This window comes from Salvelinus namaycush, chromosome 23 (assembly GCF_016432855.1).
Source record: "Salvelinus namaycush isolate Seneca chromosome 23, SaNama_1.0, whole genome shotgun sequence".
NCBI classification, from domain to species: Eukaryota; Metazoa; Chordata; class Actinopteri; order Salmoniformes; family Salmonidae; genus Salvelinus; species Salvelinus namaycush.
The window spans coordinates 5,918,646-5,938,298 of NC_052329.1; the positions used below are offsets into that span (position 1 = coordinate 5,918,646).

Consider the following 19,653-nt stretch of genomic DNA (forward strand, 5'->3'; position numbering starts at 1 on the left):
CCAATCTTTTTGGCTCTATAACAAAGAATAAAGAGCAAAAACATATACATGATCAAATACAAATCCTAGAATCAACTATTAAAGACTACCAGAACCCACTGGATTCTCCAATTACCTTGAATGAGTTACAGGACAAAATAAAAACCCTCCAACCCAAAAAGGCCTGTGGTGTTGATGGTATCCTTAATGAAATGATCAAATATACAGACAACAAATTCCAATTGGCTATACTAAAACTCTTTAACATCGTCCTTAGCTCTGGCATCTTCCCCAATATTTGGAACCAAGGACTGATCACCCCAATCCACAAAAGTGGAGACAAATTTGACCCCAATAACTACCGTGGAATATGCGTCAACAGTAACCTTGGGAAAATCCTCTGCATTATCATTAACAGCAGACTCGTACATTTCCTCAATGAAAACAATGTACTGAGCAAATGTCAAATTGGCTTTTTACCAAATTACCGTACAACAGACCATGTATTCACCCTACACACCCTAATTGACAACCAAACAAACCAAAACAAAGGCAAAGTCTTCTCATGCTTTGTTGATTTCAAAAAAGCCTTCGACTCAATTTGGCATGAGGGTCTGCTATACAAATTGATGGAAAGTGGTGTTGGGGGTAAAACATACGACATTATAAAATCCATGTACACAAACAACAAGTGTGCGGTTAAAATTGGCAAAAAACACACACATTTCTTCACACAGGGTCGTGGGGTGAGACAGGGATGCAGCTTAAGCCCCACCCTCTTCAACATATATATCAACGAATTGGCGCGGGCACTAGAACAGTCTGCAGCACCCGGTCTCACCCTACTAGAATCCGAAGTCAAATGTCTACTGTTTGCTGATGATCTGGTGCTTCTGTCACCAACCAAGGAGGGCCTACAGCAGCACCTAGATCTTCTGCACAGATTCTGTCAGACCTGGGCCCTGACAGTAAATCTCAGTAAGACCAAAATAATGGTGTTCCAAAAAAGGTCCAGTCACCAGGACCACAAATTCCATCTAGACACCGTTGCCCTAGAGCACACAAAAAACTATACATACCTCGGCCTAAACATCAGCACCACAGGTAACTTCCACAAAGCTGTGAACGATCTGAGAGACAAGGCAAGAAGGGCCTTCTATGCCATCAAAAGGAACATAAATTTCAACATACCAATTAGGATCTGGCTAAAAATACTTGAATCAGTCATAGAGCCCATTGCCCTTTATGGTTGTGAGGTCTGGGGTCCGCTCACCAACCAAGATTTCACAAAATGGGACAAACACCAAATTGAGACTCTGCATGCAGAATTCTGCAAAAATATCCTCCGTGTACAACGTAGAACACCAAATAATGCATGCAGAGCAGAATTAGGCCGATACCCACTAATTATCAAAATCCAGAAAAGAGCCGTTAAATTCTACAACCACCTAAAAGGAAGCGATTCCCAAACCTTCCATAACAAAGCCATCACCTACAGAGAGATGAACCTGGAGAAGAGTCCCCTAAGCAAGCTGGTCCTAGGGCTCTGTTCACAAACACAAACACACCCCACAGAGCCCCAGGACAACAGCACAATTAGACCCAACCAAATCATGAGAAAACAAAAAGATAATTACTTGACACATTGGAAAGAATTAACAAAAAAACAGAGCAAACTAGAATGCTATTTGGCCCTAAACAGAGAGTACACATTGGCAGAATACCTGACCACTGTGACTGACCCAAACTTAAGGAAAGCTTTGACTATGTACAGACTCAGTGAGCATAGCCTTGCTATTGAGAAAGGCCGCCGTAGGCAGACATGGCTCTCAAGAGAAGACAGGCTATGTGCACACTGCCCACAAAATGAGGTGGAAACTGAGCTGCACTTCCTAACCTCCTGCCCAATGTATGACCATATTAGAGAGACATATTTCCCTCAGATTACACAGATCCACAAAGAATTTGAAAACAAATCCAATTTTGATAAACTCCCATATCTACTGGGAGAAATTCCACAGTGTGCCATCACAGCAGCAAGATTTGTGACCTGTTGCCACAAGAAAAGGGCAACCAGTGAAGAACAAACACCATTGTAAATACAACCCATATTTATGCTTATTTATTTTAACTTGTGTGCTTTAACCATTTGTACATTGTTACAACACTGTATATATATAATATAACATTTGTAATGTCTTTATTGTTTTGAAACTTCTGTATGTGTAATGTTTACTGTTAATTTGTATTGTTTATTTCACTTTTGTATAATATCTACCTCACTTGCTTTGGCAATGTTAACACATGTTTCCCATGCCAATAAAGCCCCTTGAATTGAATTGAATTGAATAGAGAGGGGGAGAGATAGAGAGGGGGAGAGATAGAGAGAGGGGGAGATAGAGAGGGGGAGAGGTAGAGAGAGGGGGAGATAGATAGAGAGAGAGGGGGAGATAGATAGAGAGGGGGAGATAGATAGATAGAGGGAGAGATAGAGAGAGGGGGAGAGGGAGATCGAGAGAGGGGGAGATAGAGAAAGGGGGAGAGGTAGATAGAGAGAGAGGGGGAGATAGAGAAAGGGGGAGGGGGAGAGGTAGGGCTGTGGGGTATTCCTATTTCTGTTCCACCTAGTACATTCCTCATTATTAACACCTAGAAATGTAACTTGTGTTTTTACCCGCCAAGTTTTATATGGAAAACCACACAATCTCCATATGGATGTAATTCTATGCAAGACGTACTGTATAATTCATCATCTTGAACTGGATTCACACAGAATGGGGCCACCATGATGGAACTACCAGAAACTAATTGACTGCCTCCCAAGTGGTATCCTATACCCCTATTATCATATTCCCCTATTAATCTATTCCCCTATTATCATATTCCCCTATTAATCTATTCCCCTATTATCATATTCCCCTATTATCATATTCCCCTATTAATCTATTCCCCTATTAATCTATTCCCCTATTATCATATTCCCCTATTAATCTATTCCCCTATTATCATATTCCCCTATTAATCTATTCCCCTATTAATCTATTCCCCTATTATCATATTCCCCTATTAATATATTCCCCTATTATCATATTCCCCTATTAATCTATTCCCCTATTATCATATTGCCCTATTATCATATTCCCCTATTAATCTATTCCCCTATTATCATATTCCCCTATTAATCTATTCCGATATTAATCTATTCCCCTATTAATCTATTCCCCTATTATCATATTCCCCTATTAATCTATTCCCCTATTAATCTATTCCCCTATGATCATATTCCCCTATTAATCTATTCCCCTATTATCATATTCCCCTATTCTCCTATTATCATATTCCCCTATTCCCCTATTATCATATTCCCCTATTATCATATTCCCCTATTAATCTACTCCCCTATTATCATATTCCCCTATTAATCTATTCCCCTATTATTCTATTCCCCTATTATCATGTTCCCCTATTAATCTATTCCCCTATTATCCAAATCCAATATTCCCCTATTCATCTACTCCCATTTTCCCCTATTCATCTATTCTCCTATTGCCCTATTATCCTATTCCCCTATTCTCCTATTATCATATTCCCCTATTCCCCTATTATCATATTCCCCTATTATCATATTCCCCTATTAATCTACTCCCCTATTATCATATTCCCCTATTAATCTATTCCCCTATTATTCTATTCCCCTATTATCATGTTCCCCTATTAATCTATTCCCCTATTATCCAAATCCAATATTCCCCTATTCATCTACTCCCATTTTCCCCTATTCATCTATTCTCCTATTGCCCTATTATCCTATTCCCCTATTCTCCTAATAACCAATTCCCCTATTGTCCTATTCCCTTATGCCCCTATTCCCTTTCCCCCTATTCTCATATTCTCCTATTCCCCTATTCTCCTATTCCCCTATTATCATATTCCCCTATTCTCCTATTCCCCTATTATCTTATTCCCCTATTCTCATATTCCCCTATTCTCCTATTCCCCTATTATCTTATTCCCCTATTATCCTATTCCCCTATTCTCCTATTCCCCTATTATCTTATTCCCCTATTCTCATATTCCCCTATTATCCCATTCCCCTATTCTCCTATTCCCCTATTCTCCTATTCCCCTATTATCTTATTCCCCTATTATCCCATTCCCCTATTCTCCTATTCCCCTATTCTCCTATTCCCATAATACCCTATTCTCCTATTCCCCTATTCTCCTATTCCCATAATCTCCTATTCCCCTAATCCCATATTCTTCTATTCCCATAATACCCTATTCTCCTATTCCCCTATTCTTCTACCCCCCTATTCCCCTATTCCCCAAATCCCATATTCCCCTATTCTCCTATCCCCCTGATCCCATATTCTCCTATTCTCCTATTCCCCTAGTATCCTAGTCCCCTATTCCCCTATTCCCCTAGTCCCCTATTATCCTAGTCCCCTATTTTCTTTATGAATTACACTGAGTGTACAAAACATTAGGAACACCTATTTAATATTGAGTTTTTGCCCCAGAATAGCCTCAATTAGTCGGGGAACAAAACAAACAAAACACAAACCGGTGGCACCTACTACCCTGTTCAAAGGCACTTACACCCTCTGAATGACACACACTGTCACGTTCCTGACCTGTTTTCTGTTGTTTTGTATGTGTTTAGTTGGTCAGGACGTGAGCTGGGTGGGAATTCTATGTTGTGTGTCTAGTTTGTCTGTTTCTATGTCAGCCTGGTGTGGGTTCTCAATCAGAGACAGATGGTAGTCGTTGTCTCTGATTGAGACTCATATATAGGAGGCTTGTTTTGTGTTGGGATTTGGTGGGTGTTTGTTACCTGTCTCTGTGTTTGTGTTCTGCACCAGATAGGGCTGTATCGGTTTTACACATTTGTTATTTTGTATGTTGTTTGTAGTGTTTCACTTGTTCTGGTATTAAACATGTTTAACACTAGCCGCGCTGCACTTTGGTCCTCTCCTTCACCCCTGGAAGAAAACCATTACACACACACACAATCCATGTCTCAATTGTCTCAAGGTTTAAACATCCTTCTTTAACCCCGTCTCCTCCCCTTCATCTACACTGATTGAAGTGGATTTAACAAGTGACATCAATAAGGGATCATAGCTTTCACCTGGTCAGTCTATGTCCTGGAAAGAGTTTCTCATGTTTTGTACAGTCAGTGTCTATAGGGTGCCATTTGGGACAAACCCCAGGGATGCAGTCTAGTGTATTAAACCTGTCTGTCTCTCTGTCAGGAACAGGAAGTGTGTTTATTGTTGTCATCTAGATAAAAGCTTCAGCTATCTGTTGTTTAATGCATGTGCGTCACTGCCAAAGGCACAACAAAGGACAACAATAAAAAACTACGGCTGAATCTCAAATGAGATTGTGTTCCCTACGTAGTGCACTACTTTTGACCAGGGTCCACAGGGCCCTGGTCAAAAGTAGTGCACTATATAGTGAATAGGGCTCCATTTGGGAGGCAGGCTAACGTGACATCAGATTGCTGCACAACGTTGATTCTCTTCCTTCTCTATGAAGAGCGCCAAGGTTAGGGTGACAATATAAATATTTAAACAGAAATTTCCACACATTACAGGAGCACAGCCATAAATTGAGAGAGAGAGGTGTCTGAGTTCATTAAAATATCATGTCTGAGTCCCAAATGGGACCCTATTCCCTATAGGCCCTGGTGGAAAATGTGTGCACTTTAAAGGAAACAGGGTACCATTTGGAACGCAGTGGAATGTGTTGAAGTGAGGAGGTAGCCTAGCTAGTGTCCTCTTATGACATCACTATATCCCTCTTCAACATCCAGTCCGCCTGTCTGACAATGGCCATGATTACTGATGCCAAGAGGTACCAGGGGACATGTTCGAGAATGACATCACAACGTTGGTGTACTTAAACCACACAAAAAGAAGGTAAGCTCCTCCCCTATAGGTCGTTCTGGCTAAAACAAGTTTCACTTACTTGCTAGACCATAGACCGGACGTGGTAGAGAAAGGCAACGCACAGAGTCTTCGTAAAACTATTCAGACCCCTTGACTTTTTCTACATTTTGTTACGTTACAGCCTTTACTGTAAAATGGATTAAATTGTTTTATTTCATAATCAATCTAAACGCAATACCCCATATAATGACAAAGCAAAAACAGGTTTTTAGAAATTTTTGCAAATGTATTGAAAATAAAAAACTTAAATAACACATTTACATAAGTATTCAGACCCTTTACTCAGTACTTTGTTGAAGCACCTTTGGCAGCGATTACAGCCTCAAGTCTTCTTGGGTTTGACGCTACAAGCTTGGCACACCTGTATTTGGGGAGTTTCTCCCATTCTTCTCTGTAGATCCTCTCAAGCTCTGTCAGGTTGGATGGGGAGCGTTGCTGCACAGCTATTTTCAGGTCTCTCCAGAGATGTTCGATCGGGTTCAAGTCCGGGCTCTGGCTGGGCCACTCAAGGACATTCATAGACTTGTCCCGAAGCCACTCCTACACTGTCTTGGCTGTGTGCTTTGGGTCGTTGTCATGTTGGAAGGTGAACCTTCGCCTCAGTCTGAGGTCCTGAGCGCTCTGGAGCAGGTTTTCATTAAAGATCTCTCTGTACTTCGCTCCGTTCATCTTTGCCCCGATCCTGACTATTCTCCCAGTCCCTGCAGCTGAAAAATATCCCCACAGCATGATGCTGCGGGGATTGTGCCAGGTTTCCTCCAGATATGATGCTTGGCATTCAGGCCAAAGAGTTCAATCTTAGTTTCATCCGACCAGAGAATCTTGTTTCTCATGGTCTGAGAGTCTTTAGGTGCCATTAGGAAAACTCCAAGCAGGCTATCATGTGCCTTTTACTGAGGAGTGGCTTCCATCTGGCCACTCTACCATAAAGGCCTGATTGGTGGAGTACTGTTGAGATGGATGTGCTTCTGGAAGGTTCTAGGAGAGGGGGTGACCTCGACAATTTATTGTTAAAACGAGAGTCTGCCTGGATCTTTAGTTTAAAAACCCTTGCTCCCTTTGATCTGAAGCCATTCTTGTGATTTTGCTATTGTAAATGTTTGTAGGCCTATGTAGCCAAACTGTATCTATGATCGTATGATATCCATGTATGTTTTTTGTAGTGTTTGTCATTATACCCTGATGAAGACAGCTTGTCTGTCGAAACGTTGTACATTAACTTATTCAATTATTGCATCTGAGTTCCTAGTGTTTGCGGCTCTCCTTTAATTTTTCATTTCTTCTGGAAGGTTCTCCCATGACCACAGAGGAATTCTAGAGCTCTGTCATAGTGACCATCGGATTCTTGGTCACCTTCCTGACCAAGGCCCTTCTCCCCCGATTGCTCAGTTTGGCCGGACGGCCAGCTCTAGGAAGAGTCTTGGTGGTTCCAAACTTCTTCCATTTAAGAATGATGGAGGCCACTGTGTTCTTGGGGACCTTCAATGCTGCAGAAATATTTTGGTATCTCCCCAGATCTGTGCCTCGACACAATCCTGTCTCGGAGCTCTACGGACAATTCCTTCGACCTCATGGCTTGGTTTCTGCTCTGACGTACACTGTCAACTGTGGGACCTTATATAGACAGGTGTGTGCCTTTCCAAATCATGTCCAATCAATTGAATTTACCACAGGTGGACTCCAATCAAGTTGTAGAAACATCTCAAAGGATGATCAATGGAAACAGGATACACCTGAGTCTCATAGCAAAGGATCTGAGTACTTATGTAAATAAGATAAATCATATTTTTTGGGGAACTTTGCAAACAATTCTAAAAACCTGTTTTCGATTTGTCGTTATTATTATTATTGCTGAGGAAAAATGTTTATTTAATCTATTTTCAGAATAAGGCTTTAACGTAACAAAATGTGGAAAAAGTCAAGGGGTCTGAATACTTTCCCGAAGGCCCTGTAGCTACACGCCCTTCCCAAATGGCACCCTGTTCCCCAATAGGGCTCTGCTGAAATGTAGTGCACTATATAGGGAATAGGGCTGTAGTATAATGTAGTGCACTATATAGGGAATAGGGCTGTAGTATAATGTAGTGCACTATATGGGGAATAGAGTGCCATTTGGAATGCAAACACAGAGACTCGCTGGGGTAGAAACCAATCAATGACTGAACTCTCCCACTAAGCAGCCAATTAGGTGCTCCATTAAACGATTAAGACACCCGCCACGGCCGGCCGGGCCCCGCCCATTGGGCAGCATTAGAATTTTCTGAGCTAAACTGACCAAGACGCACCTCCAACAACACATAACACCTCACATAGTTCTACCCCGAAAACAATGACAATTTCTCTCAACCAGTGGGTCTAAGGGCTTTTTAGGTGAGCATTGATGCCACCGTGTGATAAGCAGTGCCCACTTTGGTGCGCAAAGCAATTATTTGGTTGTCCATTCCCATTATGCCTCTCCAGAGTGCTTGTTGGAGAAATGCGTCGCTACGTCCCCCCAAAAAATGATCTAACATAAATCATGAAGCATATATAGCATAGGGTATAGAGAGTATGTAGCTTTTTTTTTCTGCTTCTACACCTGCATTGCTTGCTGTTTGGGGGTTTTAGGCTGGGTTTTCTGTACAGCACTTTGAGATATCAACTGATGTAAGAAGGGCTTTATAAATCAATTTGATTTGGATTTTTTCTGTAGTCTACAGGCTGGAGATAAAATGGATGACAATGTAATGAGAAGGACACTTTTTTTTACAGGTTTCTCCGATCAAATAGCCAAACCTAAATGACGCCCAATCAAATTATAAAAATGCGCTGTTCATGTTTAACAAACAACATATTCTAAAAAACAGGACAGGTCAAAGTGAAATGGACAATATGGAATGGACAAAAACAACTGTTGTCCAAGAGTCCCCCCCCCTATTGTCATAATCAGTGGTTTCACGTTCGTTGGCGTACATTTCTGACAAGCTAATCATAGCGAAAATTAAAATACTTCTGCATTTCCCGCTCTGTAAACACATTGCAAAATAGGCTCACGATAACTCCTGATAAAGTCAGGTAGTTTCTATTCAGAGCTTAAATGATTAGAATCAAGACTAATAAAGCCAACGCAACGGCCTGTTTTACAAATGATGGGCCTACCACATAGATGGGTATTCATAAAACTCCATTGCGGGCTGACATGGTAGACTACACCCCAGTAAGCACGAACCGACGTCCTTTGTACGTCTTTTTTGGGGGTATTTTACAAACGGTTTGGCTTAACACATAGATAGATGGTCATTGATACAATTCAATTTCAGGCAACACTGTGGGCTCCAAAGAGGTGTATTAGGTTCGTACTCAAAAAGATGTCACATAAAGCTAACTTCATTATTCATTTTTTACTGCATCAGTAATCATGGGCCGGCGCCGACGCCTTTTTTTGGTGCAGTCTTTGATATTCACGTCCACGGACATTGGTTTTTGGTCCGGTAGGGACCAAATCTGAACGTCTATGTAGGGTCATAGACATCTATGTAGGGCTCAGATTTTGTCCGGTCTGGACCAGTCCTGATTTGGCACAAACATAGACGTCTATAAATTATATCTTTTCATTCAGAACCCAAAATTTGCCTGATTTCAACGTTTGGAAATTACTTATTTTTCAACATCCTGGACAATATGTATTTTAAACATACGGAAAATACATATTTTCACCTTTCATTCAGAACCTAAATTGATCCTAACTTCCACTTCTGGAAAATACATCATTATGCTGCATTTTTTTGGTCTTGCCTAGTACAGCAGAACAGCAAGGACCGGCCCTGACCTCAGCCGGAACTCATGTTAGACATTGATGTCTACATTCATAACATTCATCCAACATTCTCCATTCGTAGCTAAAGCTAAAAAAAATACATGTTCACTATTCCAACATGCAGTATCATGGTTTAGTACCCAATAGGCACCCCCATTTACTATTTAGTGCACTAGTTTTAACCAGGCGCCACTAAAAGTAGTGTACTATATAGGTAATAGGATACAAATTGAGAAGGAGCTATGGAGCTCCAAATCATTATCGTATTGTGAAAGATTTCTAAGATGTGATTGTCGGTCTCGGGTCTATGATCATTGACCACAAATTGCAGTGGCATTGCAAGATGCCGTTTTTTCCCCATGCATTTCTTTAAGATTAATCTACAGATGGATCAGTGTTGTATAAAACTCCAACAACCCTTTTCTCACGGATCAGAATTGTCTGGAAGGACCATGAAAAGGAGCCAGTGAAGGTAAGGATTCTGAAGGATTCGTATACAGGCGGAAAGCACACAAGATAGACCATCATGCAATTTCAAGATGATGCCGGCTAAAAGATGGGAAAAAATATATGCATGTGTCTGTGGAAGATACAAAGAAGATGTTCTCAGGTTTCGTAATAGAGTGTGGGCCGGGGGCCAATGTTCATTGTGCCTGTCGTGTTAGACTGAATAATACAGTGGCTGATAGCCTAGCTAGGCATCGCTTGTGGAGCAGACTGACTCAACTCCATGCAAGGTGGTGGTTAGAGTCATGTGGAGCAGACTGACTCAACTCCATGCAAGGTGATGGTTAGAGTCATGTGGAGCAGACTGACTCAACTCCATGCAAGGTGGTGGTTAGACTCATGTGGAGCAGACTGACTCAACTCCATGCAAGGTGGTTAGACTCATGTGGAGCAGACTGACTCAACTCCATGCAAGGTGGTGGTTAGACTCATGTGGAGCAGACTGACTCAACTCCATGCAAGGTGGTTAGACTCATGTGGAGCAGACTGACTCAGCTCCATGCAAGGTGGTGGTTAGACTCATGTGGAGCAGACTGACTCAACTCCATGCAAGGTGGTTAGACTCATGTGGAGCAGACTGACTCAACTCCATGCAAGGTGGTGGTTAGACTCATGTGGAGCAGACTGACTCAACTCCATGCAAGGTGGTTAGACTCATGTGGAGCAGACTGACTCAACTCCATGCAAGGTGGTTAGACTCATGTGGAGCAGACTGACTCAACTCCATGCAAGGTGGTTAGACTCATGTGGAGCAGACTGACTCAACTCCATGCAAGGTGATGGTTAGACTCATGTGGAGCAGACTGACTCAACTCCATGCAAGGTGATGGTTAGACTCATGTGGAGCAGACTGACTCAACTCCATGCAAGGTGATGGTTAGACTCATGTGGAGCAGACTGACTCAACTCCATGCAAGGTGATGGTTAGACTCATGTGGAGCAGACTGACTCAACTCCATGCAAGGTGATGGTTAGACTCATGTGGAGCAGACTGACTCAACTCCATGCAAGGTGATGGTTAGACTCATGTGGAGCAGACTGACTCAACTCCATGCAAGGTGGTGGGTAGACTCATGCTGTGTGATAGGAAGGCTTTGGGCAAATCTGAAATGGCAACCTTATAGGGCTCTGGACACAAGTCGAGCCCTATATTGTGTAGGGAAATGGGTGCCATTTGGGACGCTGGCTGTGGCGTGGTCGTTGTCGGGCTCTACAGAACAACCTCACATGTATGACCTCACATGTATGACCTCACATCAATCAATCAATCAATCAAATGTATTCATAAAGCCCTTTTTTTTTTTTTTTTACATCAGCCAATGTCACAAAGTGCTGTACTTGTACCAACTCACATGTATGACCTCACATATATGACCTCACATCCTGATTGCAATTATGACCTGACAGCCGGGTAGCAGCGGGATATTTACCTTTGGTGGGCTCTGGTAAGTCTTTGGCTGTTGCCATGGTTGCAGACAGAGACGCAGAGGAAGGGAAGGAAGGGAAGACGAGGGGAGAACAACATAATATCAGACCACATAAAGATGAAATCATAGAATGAGGCATGGGGGGTCTGGGGTTACCATGCTCTTAGAGTGTCGACACAGACAGACAGACGGACGGACAGACAGACAGACAAAGCGGGGTAACACAGTGGCCCAAAGCGAAGCTCACTTCAAGCTCAACTGACTGACGACTGACAGAACCAGAAGAAGCCCGCTGAACGTCGGGGGTTCTTTGGAGACATCGCAGTGACAGCAGCACAGGGCCCAGTGACACACACAGACAGTCAGGATGACAATCAACCACAAGGTATTCAAAGTCTACTCACTGTTATGGAGTTAAAGTCTATGGCAGGCAGCTCTTAAAATAGTAGTAGAGATTGTAGACTCTTAGAAAACAAAAGGTGGTATCTAGAACCTAAAAGGGTTCTTCGGCTGTCCACATAGGAGAACCATTTGAGGAACCTTTTTTGGTTCCTGGCAGAACCCGTCTGGTTCCAGGTAGAACCCTTTTGGTTTCCAGGTAAAAACCCTTCTTAGTTCCATGTAGAACCCGTTCCACAAAGGGTTCTACATGGAACCAAAAATAGTTCTACCTGGAACCAAAAATAGTTCTCCTAAAGGTACACCCAGAACCATTTTGTAACACTTTTTTCTAAGAGTGTATAGCTGTGTTGGAAATGTCACTGTCTATTAAACCAGCTGTCTGGGTATCAGCTGTCTGGGTATCAACTGTCTGGGTATCAACAGTATATTAAACTAACTGTCTGGGTATCAGCTGTCTGGGTATCAACTGTCTGGGTATCAACGGTATATTAAACTAACTATCTGGGTATCAACTGTCTGGGTATCAACTGTCTGAGTATCAGCTGTCTGGGTATCAACTGTGTAATAAATCAACTATCTGGGTATCAAATGTCTGGGTATCAACTGTCTGGGTATCTGCTGTCTGGTTTTAACTCTCTGGGTATCAACTGTCTGGGTATCAACTGTCTTGATATCAGCTAAATGGGTATCAACTGTCTGGGTATCAACTGTCTGGGTATCAGCTGTCTGGGTATCAACTGGCTGGGTATCAACTCTCTGGGTATCAACTGTCTGGGTATCAACTGTCTTGATATCAGCTAAATGGGTATCAATTGTCTGGGTATCAACTGTCTGGGTATCAACTGTCTGGGTATCAACTGTCTTGATATCAGCTGTCTGGGTATCAACTGTCTTGATATCAGCTGTCTGGGTATCAACTGTCTTGATATCAGCTAAATGGGTATCAACTGTCTGGGTATCAACTGTCTGGGTATCAGCTGTCTGGGTATCAACTGTCTGGGTATCAACTGTCTGGGTATCAACTGTCAGGGTATCAACTGTCTGGGTATCAACTGTCTGGGTATCAACTGTCTGGGTATCAACTGTCTGGGTATCAACTGTCTTGATATCAGCTGTCTGGGTATCAACTGTCTGGGTATCAACTGTCTGGGTATCAACTGTCTTGGTATCAACTGTCTTGGTATCAGCTAAATGGGTATCAACTGTCTGGGTATTAACTGTCTGGGTATCAACTGTCTGGGTATCAACTGTCTGGGTATCAACTGTCTGGGTATCAACTGTCTGGGTATGAACTGTCTGGGTATCAACTGTCTGGGTATCAACTGTCTGGGTATTAACTGTCTGGGTATCAACTGTCTGGGTATCAACTGTCTGGGTATCAACTGTCTTGATATCAGCTAAATGGGTACATTAGACCTGATCACTCTCTATTTCCCTCTACACTTTTGATGTTAAATGGACAGGGTGAAGGAGCACTCACTCTCCAACCAAGTTACATGACTTGAGAAGCAAACTTAAGTGAAGAGGAAATCCTGTAACTCTTGGTTCTTTATTGTATTTTATCTTTATCTTCTCTAGGCTTGGGGGGGCGCTATTTTCAGGTCCGGATGAAAAGTGTTTCCAAAGTAAACTGCCTGCTACTCAGGCCCAGAAGCTAGGATATGCATATAATTGATAGATTTGGATAGAAAACACTCTAAAGTTTCTAGAATTGTTTGAATAATGTCTGTGAGTTTAACAGAACTGATTTGGCAGGCGAAACCCCGAGAACAATCCATCCAGGGACTTTTTTTTTTTAGGTCAATCTGTTTTCCATTGGTTTTCTATGGAAAGCCCGTTTTATTAGAAATAAGCTTGCAGTTCCAATAGCTTCCACTTGATGTCAACAGTCTTTAGAAATTGGTTGATATTTTTCTTTAGAGAAATGAAGAAGTACGGCTGTCCAGAACGAGGGTCCACCCTAGGGCTCTCAAATGTTTTGATGCGCACGACCTGGAACGCGCTTTCATTGTTTTCCTCCGGTATTGAACACAGTTTATCCTGTCTCAAATTGTATCAATTATTTACGTTAAAAAATACCTAAAGTTGTATTAGGAAAGTTGTTTGAAATATTTGGATCAAGATTACAGGTAATTTAAGATATTTTGTAGTCATGTTGCGCGAGTTGGAACCAGTGTTTTTTTTTTATCAAACGCGCCAAATAAATAGACATTTTGGAGATATAATGACGGAATTAATCGAACAAAAGGGCCATTCGTGATGTTTATGGGACATATTGGAGTGCCAACAGAAGAATTTCTTCAAAGGTAAGGCATGAATTAAATCGTTATTTCTGACTTTTGTGTCGCGCCTGGCGGGTTGAAATCTGATTTTCATGTATGCTGGGCGCTGTCCTCAGATTATCGCATGGTTTGCTTTCGCCGTAAAGCCTTTTTGAAATCTGACACTGTGGCTAGATGTATGAACGTAAAATATATTTAATACATTTTTGAATTTGGTGCTCTGCCATTTCACCGAATGTTGTCAAATCGATCCCGTTAACGGGATTTGATCCATAAGAAGTTATCAGAAAGCAATAGTCTTATTTTTCACACTCACCACGATGGATATGAATGCAAACCAGCTGTATAAAGCTAGAGTACAGCCATGCTTTCTGGCTCTAAAGGTTGAGTCCTGGGGCACAACGTTTCAAGCGTAGGAGTGCTGATCGTGGATCAGCTCCCCCCCGTCCATGTCATGTTATTGTGGCGAGTGGTGCAGCAGTCTAAGGCACTGCATCTGAGTGCAAGAAGTGTCACTACAGTCCCTGGTTCGAATCCAGGCTGCATCACATCCGGCCGTGATTGGGAGTCCCTTAGGCCAGCGTACAATATGCCCAACGTCGTCCGGGTTTGGCTGGGGGTAGGCCATCATTGTAAATACGAATTTGTTCTTAACTGACTTCCCTAGTGAAATAAAGGTTACATCTAAAATAAATAAATAATTGTGACCTTAAAGGAAAAACAGATCCTAAATCAGCATTTCTACACTGAGACAATTGATATATACGGCCTTTGGTCCTACAGCATGACAACTATGTCTCATTAGGTCAACTCTCCTTCCTGTTTCCACAGGAAGACCTAGTGGAAAAACATAATCAACATGTATTCAAATACAGCTTCTGTTGTATTGTGAATCCAACTATGGGATTCTGAATGCATAAACCCTTTCCAAGCAGCAGAACACAGTGAAGGGAGGCTTGCTTCTCTAACGCTCTACTTTCTAAACAGCAGAACACAGTGAAGGGAGGCCAGCTTCTCTAACGCTCTACTTTCTAAACAGCAGAACACGGTGAAGGGAGGCCAGGTTCTCTAACGCTCTACTTTCTAAACAGCAGAACACGGTGAAGGGAGGCCAGGTTCTCTAACGCTCTACTTTCTAAACAGCAGAACATGGTGAAGGGAGGCCAGGTTCTCTAACGCTCTACTTTCTAAACAGCAGAACACGGTGAAGGGAGGCCAGGTTCTCTAACGCTCTACTTTCTAAACAGCAGAACACGGTGAAGGGAGGCCAGCTTTTCTAACGCTCTACTTTCTAAACAGCAGAACACGGTGAAGGGAGGCCAGCTTCTCTAACGCTCTACTTTCTAAACAGCAGAACACGGTGAAGGGAGGCCAGCTTTTCTAACGCTCTACTTTCTAAACAGCAGAACACGGTGAAGGGAGGCCAGCTTCTCCAACGCTCTACTTTCTAAACAGCAGAACACGGTGAAGGGAGGCCAGCTTCTCTAACGCTCTACTTTCTAAACAGCAGAACACGGTGAAGGGAGGCCAGCTTCTCCAACGCTCTACTTTCTAAACAGCAGAACACGGTGAAGGGAGGCCAGCTTCTCTAACGCTCTACTTTCTAAACAGCAGAACACGGTGAAGGGAGGCCAGCTTCTCCAACGCTCTACTTTCTAAACAGTAGAACACGGTGAAGGGAGGCCAGCTTCTCTAACGCTCTACTTTCTAAACAGCAGAACACGGTGAAGGGAGGCCAGCTTCTCTAACGCTCTACTTTCTAAACAGCAGAACACGGTGAAGGGAGGCCAGCTTCTCTAACGCTCTACTTTCTAAACAGCAGAACACGGTGAAGGGAGGCCAGCTTCTCTAACGCTCTACTTTCTAAACAGCAGAACACGGTGAAGGGAGGCCAGGTTCTCCAACGCTCTACTTTCTAAACAGCAGAACACGGTGAAGGGAGGCCAGGTTCTCCAACGCTCTACTTTCTAAACAGCAGAACACGGTGAAGGGAGGCCAGGTTCTCCAACGCTCTACTTTCTAAACAGCAGAACACGGTGAAGGGAGGCCAGCTTTTCTAAAAGCGTTTGATCCATCTTTGAGGGATTATGTTGCATGTGGCCCTCATTTGTGCATGGACACACACACGCACATGCACACACGCACACACACACACATGCACAAACGCACACGCACACACACACGCACACACGCGCACACACACGCACACAAAATAATTGCAGACATAATGAGGTCTTAAATAAGAACGGGGGTTTGCGGAAATATTGCATAGCATATTTTGCATTCCACAGTTTTCTCTGTAGAAAGTCCTGTCAAGTTGTTGTGGGAAGGTCTGACAGAAATATGTGTTTGAAAAAGGCTTTGGATTTATGGGTTTTACTGGTTTACCAGGCGAGTGAAGAGAAAATCCATTCACTGACTGTGTCCCAAATGCAACCCTATTCCCTATATAGTGCACTACATTTGACTAAGGCCCTATGGTCCCGGGTCAAAAGTAGTGCACCAAAGAAGGAATAGGGTGCCAATTGGGACAGAAGTACTGTCTCTTTCTTCACAGAAAATTGCTCTCCTGGCTCCATTGACAACAGGGTCTGGAGTGAACCAATGGAACACGTGCTGATTCTGAAAAAGCAGAGCGAGATATAAATATATTACAAATCTGAGCATCTTTCCTCAACCTCCGTGTCTCACAAACCTCCAACTTTCCTCAAATTCTTTGGCTCACCAATCTTCAACTGTCCTCAAGCTCTGTAGCTCATAGACCAGCTCTCCTCAACCTCTGTGGCTCAAAAACCTCCAGCTTTCCTCAACCTCTGTGGCTCACAAACCTCAACCTATCCTCAACCAATGTGGCTCACACATCTCCAGATTTCCTCAACCAATGTGGCTCACACATCTCCAGATTTCCTCAACCAATGTGGCTCACAAACTCCAGCTGTCATCATCCTCTATGGCTCGCAAGCCTCCAGCTGTCCTCAAACTCTGTGGCTCACAAATCTCCAGCTCTCCTTAACCTCTGTGTCTCACCAATCTCAAGCTGTCCTTAACCTCTGTGGCTCACAAAACTCCAGCTCTCCTCAAGCTCTGTGATTCACAAACCTCCATCTTTCCTCATTCTCTGCAGCTCATAGACCAGCTGTCCTCAACCTCTGTGGCTCATAAACCTCCAGCTGTCCTCAACCTCTGTGGCTCACAAACCTCAAGCCGTCCTCAACCTCTGTGGCTCACAAAGCTCCACTTTTCCTCAACTTCTGTGGCTCGCAAACCTCCAGCTGTCATCAACCTCTGTGGCTCACAAAGCTCCACTTTTCCTCAACTTCTGTGGCTCACAAACCTCAAGCTGTCCTCAACCTCTGTGGCTCATAAACCACCAGCTGTCCTCAACCTCTGTGGCTCAAAAATCTCCAGCTGTCCTCAACCTCTGTGGTTCACCAACCTCCATCTGTGCTCGACAACTGTGGCTCGCAAACCTCCAGCTTTCCTCAACCTCTGTGTCTAACAAACCTCTAGCTTTCCTTAACCTCTGTGGCTCACAAACCTCCAGCTCTCCTCAACCTATGTTGCTAAAAAACTTCCAGCTGACATCCAACTCTGTGGCTCAGAAATCTCCAGCTCTCCTAACCTCTGTGTCTTACCAACCTCCAGCTGTCCTCAACCTTTGTGGCTCAAAAATCTCCAGATTTTCTCAATCTCTGTGGCTCACAAACCTAGAGCTCTCCTCAACCTCGGTGGCTCATAAAACTCCAGCTGTCCTCAACGTCTGTGGCTCACAAATCTCCAGCATTCCTCAAAATCTGTGGCTCAGCAATCTTCAGCTGTCCTCAACCTTTGTGGCTCACACATCTCCAGATTTCCTCAACCAATGTGGCTCACAAACCACCAGCTGTCATCATCCTCTGTGACTCGCAAACCTCCAGCTGTCCTCAACCTCTGTGGCTCACACAAACTTCCAGCTCTCCTCAACCTCTATGGCTCATAAACTTCCAGGTGTCCTTAACCTCTGTGGCTCATAAACCTCCAGCTGTCCTCAACCTCTGTGGCTCACAAACCTCAAGCTGTCCTCAACCTCTGTGGCTCATAAACCTCCAGCTTTCCTAAACCTCTGTGTCTCACAAACCTCCAGCTTGTGGTGGTGGTGGAAGTGGTGGTGGTGATGGTGGTGGGGGTTTTGATGGTGGTGGTGGATAATGGGCGTGGTTATGGTTAAGATTAAGGTTAGTACTTGGGAAGCTGATCCTAGATCTGTACCTATTGGTGGTGGGAGTCTGGTGAATGAAACACAAACAATGTTGAACAAAAGCAAGTGGAACTAAGGACATGATAAAGGATGTGAACATAGCAGAAATAGGTCTTACTAAGCACAATGAAATGAAACAATGAATGAAATCACAGTATACTAAAGATGATAAATGGCTTGAAAATAGACACAAAAATGATCAATAATAATGTATGATAGAATGCTTCTTAGTAAACCAAGCATTTAGCTACTACATTATGTGAGGTAGGGTGAGTTGACCTACACTCTTAGAAAAAAGGGTTCCAAAAGGGTTCTTCGGCTGTCCCCATAGGAGAACCCTTTTTGGTTCCAAGTAGAACCCTTTTTGGTTCCAGGTAGAACCCTTTTGGGTTTCAGGTAGAACTGTCAGTGGTAGAACTGTCAGTGGTAGAACTGTCAGTCAGGTGTTATCCCCAGCTGATGAGTACCTGTCAGTCTATTCTATAGGAAACAGGTGTTATCCCCAGCTGATGAGTACCTGTCAGTCTATTCTATAGGAAACAGGTGTTATCACTTAACTGATGAATACCTCTCAGTCTATTCTATAGGAAACAGGTGTTATCCCCAGCTGATGAATACCTGTCAGTCTATTCTATAGGAAACAGGTGTTATCACATAACTGATGAATACCTCTCAGTCTATTCTATAGGAACCAGGTGTTATCCCCAGCTGATGAGTACCTGTCAGTCTATTCTATAGGAACCAGGTATTATCCCCAGCTGATGAGTACCTGTCAGTCTATTCTATAGGAAACAGGTGTTATCCCCAGGTGATGAGTACCTGTCAATCTATTCTATAGGAAACAGGTATTATCCCCAGCTGATGAGTACCTGTCAGTCTATTCTATAGGAAACAGGTGTTATCCCCAGCTGATAACAAAAACCTTGAAGCTTGACGCTAGCTGTGTTAGAAGTGTGTGAGAGTGTGTGTGTGAGAGTGTGTGTGTGTGTGTGTGTGTGAGAGTGTGTGTGTGTGTGTGTGTGTGGGACAAAGGAGCACAGGTACGTGTAACAACAAGTGTCTGATCAAA

General features: G+C 43.2%; 1 protein-coding gene across 1 annotated transcript in view; it reads right to left on the bottom strand.

The window, feature by feature from the left end:
• LOC120018938 (cell adhesion molecule 2-like) overlaps window positions 1-19,653 on the bottom strand; it is a 149,138-nt gene that overhangs the window by 5,476 nt on the left and 124,009 nt on the right. Inside the window, exon 9 of the mRNA XM_038962150.1 lies at window positions 11,667-11,693. Coding sequence (XP_038818078.1) covers window positions 11,667-11,693 — 27 coding nt within the window. The remainder of the gene's footprint in view (window positions 1-11,666; window positions 11,694-19,653) is intronic.